General features: G+C 41.4%; 1 protein-coding gene across 2 annotated transcripts; it reads left to right on the forward strand.

Moving 5' to 3' along the window:
* The first annotated feature begins 192 nt into the window (after nucleotides 1-192).
* LOC120673188 (CTP synthase-like) lies at nucleotides 193-6,784 on the forward strand. 2 transcript variants are annotated; one of them, XM_039953920.1, is made up of 21 exons: nucleotides 193-540; nucleotides 1,794-1,873; nucleotides 2,047-2,133; nucleotides 2,833-2,883; nucleotides 2,973-3,090; nucleotides 3,252-3,308; nucleotides 3,413-3,477; nucleotides 3,775-3,858; nucleotides 3,972-4,022; nucleotides 4,104-4,166; nucleotides 4,256-4,302; nucleotides 4,410-4,488; nucleotides 4,600-4,662; nucleotides 5,124-5,213; nucleotides 5,296-5,334; nucleotides 5,420-5,647; nucleotides 5,735-5,820; nucleotides 5,915-5,963; nucleotides 6,052-6,132; nucleotides 6,241-6,334; nucleotides 6,473-6,784. In XM_039953920.1, exons 1-21 carry the CDS (start codon nucleotides 423-425, stop codon nucleotides 6,658-6,660), a joined length of 1,818 nt encoding a protein of 605 aa, XP_039809854.1. In that variant the 5' UTR covers nucleotides 193-422; the 3' UTR covers nucleotides 6,661-6,784. The 2 variants fall into 2 exon arrangements, with proteins under 2 accessions (XP_039809854.1, XP_039809855.1); XM_039953921.1 differs by lacking the exons at nucleotides 6,241-6,334; nucleotides 6,473-6,784 and having other exon boundaries at nucleotides 257-540; nucleotides 3,204-3,308; nucleotides 6,052-6,213.
* Nucleotides 6,785-6,848: the final 64 nt, after the last annotated feature.

Raw genomic sequence — 6,848 nt, forward strand, 5'->3', positions numbered from 1 at the left:
TAAGACAATTTACGATAATAAACAGAGTGATATATGGTAAAAAAATAGTATAATCTTTAAGTAAGGAGACAACGACATGCGAATTTTTGAATTTTCAATATTAGCCGCACAAATACACGGACTATACACCAAGTTGTTTATTAATTATTATACATGTCTGAGCCTCGAGGTTTTGGGTTGAGTTTTTAGTTGAGCTCTCTGCTCCCTCTGGCGCCGAGGGTCCGAGGCTCTATTTAACCCCTCCTCGTCCCCTCCCATTCCAGCCTAAAAACTTCCAACTCTGCCGAGCGCCTGAGCCCGCCTCCAGCTCCCCGCCCCTTGGCACCACACTAGCGCCTACTAGCTCGCTTGCTCCTCCCTGTTGTCCGCAGGAGCAGAGCCAAAAGCCGTCAGCTCGGGGCGCCGAGGCGGCAAGAACGGCCATGAAGTACGTGGTGGTGACCGGAGGGGTGGTGAGCGGCCTCGGCAAGGGCGTGACGGCCAGCAGCATCGGCGTCGTGCTCAAGGCCTGCGGCCTCCGCGTCACCACCATCAAGATCGGTACGGCAGCCATTCCAATTTCCACCCCTCAGCCGGCTCACTTCCAAAATAACCGCTTCCAGCTGATAATCCGAAAAAGGGGGCGGATTTTTTCGGTGGAAAGTCTGGATTTTAAACTGGGTCTGCGTGATCTCGCTGTGCCGTTTGCTGGCTGGGTGCCTGGGTTGGCCTCGGTCTGAGCCCAAGCCCAGGCCTGAACGCCTCCCATTTGTCGTTTCGGCGGGCAAAGGGAACAGCATTTCCAGAAACCGGGGAGCTGTCTGGGGCGTGCGATGGCCGCGTGGCAGCCTCTCGAATGAATGCGCTCGGTGGCTAGTTCGTGGCCGTCTTAATTAAGCTGAAACGAAATGGGCCCTTTTACGCTAAGAAATGAAATGGGCTCTCAAATTCGGGTGAACTGTCAAACAAAACTGCCTCAAACGCATTTTTGATGCACCAATCTGCTATGTGGTTTTTGCTGTTTTTGCGTTTCTCTGATAATATTTGCTTTCCTCTATTACTTTGAAGATTTCTCTTATCAAGGTAGTTGGAAGCTCTAGCTCATTGCTGTTGTTTTAGGCTTCTAGCCTGGTTCTGTACTTCCATACATGTATGCTAATAGTGCTGTTTTAGGCTTCTAGACCTGGTTCTGTACTTCCATACATGTATGCTAATAGTGCTGTTGGTTCACAAAACCTAGCTGCTTTACACTCTTTTGGGTGCTTTCATCCTTTCTTTTGGTTATTAGCTGTTTTACACTCTGTTTTCAGTTGTTGGTTACTCGTTCTTCTCTCGAAGAAGCAGATATCTGAACTTGGTGTCGCAATCTTTAGTTCCTTCAGAGAGACGGAATCCTCAGTAGTTTAGGTCAATTTTGTCACCTCATGCATTAAAATTCTTTTGACAAAAAATTCGTACCATTTTCTGAAGAAAGCTATTCATTTTGCTGCAATTGATTGGTGTGCAAGTACAAATTTTACAAATGATTGGTAATTTGTGCCTTCGTCTTCCACCGAGGTACTGTGTACCTTTGTTTTTTGAAGAAACCTGTGTACCTTTGTTGGGTTAAGTTGATGGACATAACGACTCATTCTAACTTTACCTGTTTGCGCTTTCTTTAGTTCTCTTGTGTTCAAGAATTTAGTTGTAAGGTTTCTATCTATACGAGAAGTTGGTGAAGGGTTTAAGAAGCCATTTAGTTTTGTTAGGTGAACATTATTTGCTGCTCGTAGTTTCTTATGTTTTTTTTTTCATTTGCAACCACCCATCTGCAGACCCCTACCTCAACACTGATGCTGGGACCATGTCTCCATTTGAGCATGGCGAGGTCTTTGTTTTGGATGATGGTGGAGAGGTAACTAACTAAAAGATCCTCCAGCATATCCTTTTCTGTTCCCCTCCTGTAGTGGACAAATTTTATCATGGATTATCTTATTGCATGGTTTCATATTTCTGAAAAAGAAAAGGGTCATGTCAATATTATCTTTTCAGCTGACAGGTCTTTCTTCCTTATATTTTTTCTTGAAGGTGGACCTGGACCTTGGAAATTATGAACGTTTTCTGGATATCAAATTGACCCGTGACAACAATATAACCACAGGAAAAATCTATCAGGTAATTGGACAGATGAGCCCTAATCCATGTGCAATTAGAATCTGTGTGGAAGATTGCACTATCAAGTCAAAAGTTTGCTTTTATACTTCCCTATTTTTTAATAAGAGGGGGAAAATTGTTTTTTCCTTTTAAATTTGACGTTAACAAATCCACGTCATTCAATGGATATCTGTAAGTCATTGGGCATTTGATTGACTGAATGCACATGGAACCCACAAATCTTTATTGAGTCACTTTACATTTCATCGTAAGATCCACTGCAGTACAATTATGCATGTGCAGCAGAATCATACGGGTCTCTAGCCTGCCACCGTTGTCGGAAGCAGCTGAATAAGATTCAGCCTGCCACATGGTGGATTAATTGTGGAGTTGATGCCCTGTTGGCTGTTTCTATCAACTGGTTGATAAAGAATCTTTCTTCTATTGACCACCTGAATTTTGTATTGGATGCAAAAGTAAACTAGGTAACTAGGTCTGAAACTACAGTTGAAACAAACACCACAACCAGCTAACTGTTCTGTTGCCATTGCAAGTTAGTAGGATCAAAAACATTATGCTTTTTTACTACATTATCATGTGATCGCCTGTCGATTGTACATAGTCCAACTCTTCTTGGACTTCAAGCCAAGCTGCCAACTGTACCTGCTGGTTTCATCATCTATAATTTAACATCAGTTTTCTTTGTAATGCTCGAATCAGGCTGTCATTAACAAAGAAAGAAGAGGTGACTACCTGGGAAAAACCGTCCAGGTGCGTGATCAGCATGTGATGGAGTTTTCAGTGAGAAAAATACCATTGTTGACAGAGGTTACTAAATCTGTATTCATTTTCATTATCAGGTTGTGCCACATATTACAGATGAAATACAAGATTGGATTGAATGCGTTGCAATGAATCCAGTTGACGGCAAAGAAGGACCTCCTGATGTTTGTGTCATTGAACTTGGCGGCACTATAGGTGAACATAATGACTCTATTATTGCATAAATAGAAGCATCAGGTAGTTCAAACACCTAGCGTAGTTTATATTTGCTTGATTGTTCCCATAGTTGTGTAAGTACGCCGGTGCAGGGGACAAAATCTTTTCGCCGCATAACGACAGTGGCATTCTTGATGCAGGGGATATTGAGTCAATGCCTTTCATTGAAGCATTAGGTCAATTTTCATATCGTGTTGGTAAGAAAACACCAAGTGTTTCATGACATTTTTTTTTGGCATGGTCCTTTGTACAGCTTCCTTTGGCCTCAATTGATATGCTTGTTCCTGTTTCTGTACTGTAGGACCTGGAAACTTCTGTTTGGTTCATGTCAGTCTTGTTCCTGTCCTAAATGTAGTTGGTGAACAGGTGAGTTTTACTACTAGGGAAGGTCTAGGAGACTGGGATGCTTGTATATTTTTTAGGACTTAGGACTGATGACAGGTCTTAGTATTGTACAATGTAGCAAAATAGTTATGTACTCATGTCCCAAAGATGGAGCTTACAATTTAGATCTAATAAAACCTATGCTTTGTTACTGTACTAACAATTAATAGCACTAACTCATTAGAACCTAATAACTATTATTTTTGTTTGGTAATTTTAGTTGTGGTAGTCTGTTATCTGCTTCCTTGCAAATGATGTCTCTCTTCCTAATTTGTGTAGAAAACAAAGCCTACACAACATAGTGTTCGAGGGCTTAGAGGACTTGGGTTGGCACCAGATGTTCTAGCATGTCGCAGTACTGAGGTAGTCAGCATTCTTCTATTTTTCAGTCCTTCAAAGCTCTTTGTTGTTCATTTCAGTTTGATACTGAAAATGCATCACTGCATCACTGATACCTATTTCCGTATTTTTGGCAGCCATTGGAAGAGCATGTGAAAGTCAAGCTCTCACAATTTTGTCATGTTCCGGTAATGATACAACTTGCCATTTCAAGTCTGCTTTTGAGTTTTTACCCTTGCTCTTGCTGAAAAATGCAATTTATGTTGCAGATCTCAAATATTGTGAACCTCCATGACGTGACAAACATTTGGCACATCCCTTTGTTGCTAAGGGTAGGACACCCTTTTTTCGGATAGAATACATACCATAGATTTGGAATCAACATCTTATCTAACCATCTACAATGGAACTTTTTTTATAGGACCAGAAGGCCCATGAATCTATTCTGAAAGTTTTAGAACTTCAGTAGTACGTATTTTTGAAAGATCACTGCAATTTTTCTTCATCTCGTAGTTTGAAGGAGCAATATGCTGATGTGTCCACTGTTTCTTTTTTATTCCGGTTAATGTATGCAGTGCTGGAAAGGTACCTAGGGAACCTAAGTTGGCGGAATGGACAGAAAGGGCCACCAAATTTGACAATCTGAAGACTCCGGTAGGATTCATTAGTCATTATTCTTCCAGGGTGAGGGGTAGAGTGTTACCTCTTATGCTTTTAAGCTAATGGCCATTTAAATCGAGCACTATTGCACAATCAAATTTTCAGGTCAATATTGCCATGGTTGGAAAATATACTGGCCTATCAGATTCGTACCTGTCTGTTCTAAAGGTAACATTTTTCTAAGTTCAGATGTACACTTGTACTTGCAATGACGATAATAATATTCTTACACATGAATTTGAAGTTGATCACTTGATAGATATAACTCCAAGTTTGATTGCGAATCAACGAGAAAAACACTACACCAAAATGACTCACAAGTTATTTTTCCAAATACTACATTATCTTTCTGAAAATAAAGGCAGTGTCCCTCCTTACAACAAAATTTTAAGCTGGTGTCGCAATATACAAAATATATTAGTATCTCAGTTGAATATGAGCAGACCTCGGGAACCTGCTTGGATATTTTCATTTTTCTTACATGACGCGTGTTTTGAATTTTTATTTAAACTGTAGCTATCATTCATAGTTCGCTGGAGTTCCCAATCTTGCTGGCAAAGTAAAGCTTCAATCCTGACAATATTGCTCTTCTTCTGTTGGCTAATTTACCTAATCTGACCTTATTTCAGGCTCTTTTGCATGCATCAGTTGCTATGGAAAGAAAGCTTATAGTCGACTGGGTTCCTTCATGTGATCTGGAAGATTCTTCAGCTAGAGAGGTCAGTTTATTGTGGGCACCAAATCAATTTTATTCCTCAATGGTGCTTTTGCTGATGCTTTCGAGATGTTTGTTTTGTGCAGAACCCAGAAGCCCACAAAAAAGCATGGAAGCTGCTCAAGGTAAACACACTTGACATCAAATGGTGGCATGATTCATTTCTTGCAAGTACTTCTGTGCAGCCATTTGACGGAATTTCCACCACAGGGGGCAGATGGTATACTCGTCCCTGGAGGCTTTGGAGATAGGGGAGTTCAGGGCAAAATTCTTGCTGCGAAATATGCACGCGAAAACAATGTTCCTTATCTCGGCATTTGCTTGGGAATGCAAATTGCAGTGATTGAGTTTGCCCGTTCGGTCTTGAAATTATGTGGTGCAAATAGCACAGAATTTGACCCATCTGCAACATCACCCTGCGTCATTTTCATGCCAGAGGTAGGTTATGCCAACTTACCATACTTGCTTGGTAATTACTATCCATTACCGTTCATTTTCATCTGTATTCGGACAACACTTCCACAGGGCTCAAAAACCCATATGGGCGCGACAATGAGACTTGGATCAAGGAGAACTTATTTCCATGTCAATGGCTGCAAATCTGCAAGGCTGTAAGAAAACAGTAGCCCTCATATTCTTCAGTCTCATGTATAATTTTGCGCTTGATGAAGCGAAATATAACTGTTGCAAATGTATCTACAATAGGTATGGTAATGCCACCTCTGTAGATGAAAGGCATCGCCACAGATACGAGGTAGTCTTACTGAACTGTCAGATAGCCATATTAAATCATATATGCCACTGCTCTTTTGTATAACGATGAAAAGTGTTTTGTTTTTCAGGTGAACCCTGATATGGTCCCAGACTTTGAGAGGGCCGGGCTTCAATTTGTGGGCAAGGATGAAAGTGGAAGACGCATGGAGGTCGACTTGGAAATTTTTTTCTTGGATACTGTAGACTTACAATTAGTTCCTAATAATTCAACATAAAATATTCTCCATCACCTAATGAATGGTGCTCCCTGGATGCAGATCATTGAACTGCCCTCTCACAAGTTCTTCATCGGCGCACAATTCCATCCTGAATTTAAGTCAAGACCAGGAAAGCCGTCTCCACTTTTCTTAGGTAGTACAACTCGAAAAAACAAAATGACCACGCCATCAGTTTTGTTCTGATATCCACTCTTCTACTAATAACACTACTACTGCTTTCTGAGAATGGCAAAGTGCTTCATCTGAATCAACAATGCATCTCTGCTGACAGGTCTGATAGCAGCGGCATCTGGACAACTAGAACCTTTGCTTCAACGCAGCTGCAGCAATCTGACAAAGACACATCTGAACAACGGTAAAGTCCAGATACGGAAACTGTACCAAACTGTACCTATGAAGAGTCCATTAAACAGCTTGGTAAATGGGTACTACCCAAATGGCACGGGCATTCACACCTAGAAGCATAAATACTAAGTCAAGACTTGATTGATATTTGCTCCTACAGTTTTCCTTGTACCCCTTTTCATCTTCCTTTTTGGTTTGTATTTGTCTCTGATCAACTGAGAAGGCTAAGATTCGGCAAGCCCGGCCCGGCCCCGGCCCCGGCCCCAGCTCCAGCGACACACGGTTCCGAAATTTTAACGAGG

This window comes from Panicum virgatum, chromosome 5N (genome assembly GCF_016808335.1).
Source record: "Panicum virgatum strain AP13 chromosome 5N, P.virgatum_v5, whole genome shotgun sequence".
NCBI classification, from domain to species: domain Eukaryota; kingdom Viridiplantae; phylum Streptophyta; class Magnoliopsida; order Poales; family Poaceae; genus Panicum; species Panicum virgatum.

Excerpts from the sequence above, each read along its gene's own strand:
- LOC120673188 (XM_039953920.1), top strand. The coding sequence starts at position 423 with ATGAAGTACGTGGTGGTGACCGGAGGGGTGGTGAGCGGCCTCGGCAAG. Across the intron at positions 4,167-4,255 it reads ACATCCCTTTGTTGCTAAGG|GACCAGAAGGCCCATGAATC; the intron begins GTAGGACACCCT and ends CTTTTTTTATAG. Across the intron at positions 4,663-5,123 it reads CGTACCTGTCTGTTCTAAAG|GCTCTTTTGCATGCATCAGT; the intron begins GTAACATTTTTC and ends ACCTTATTTCAG.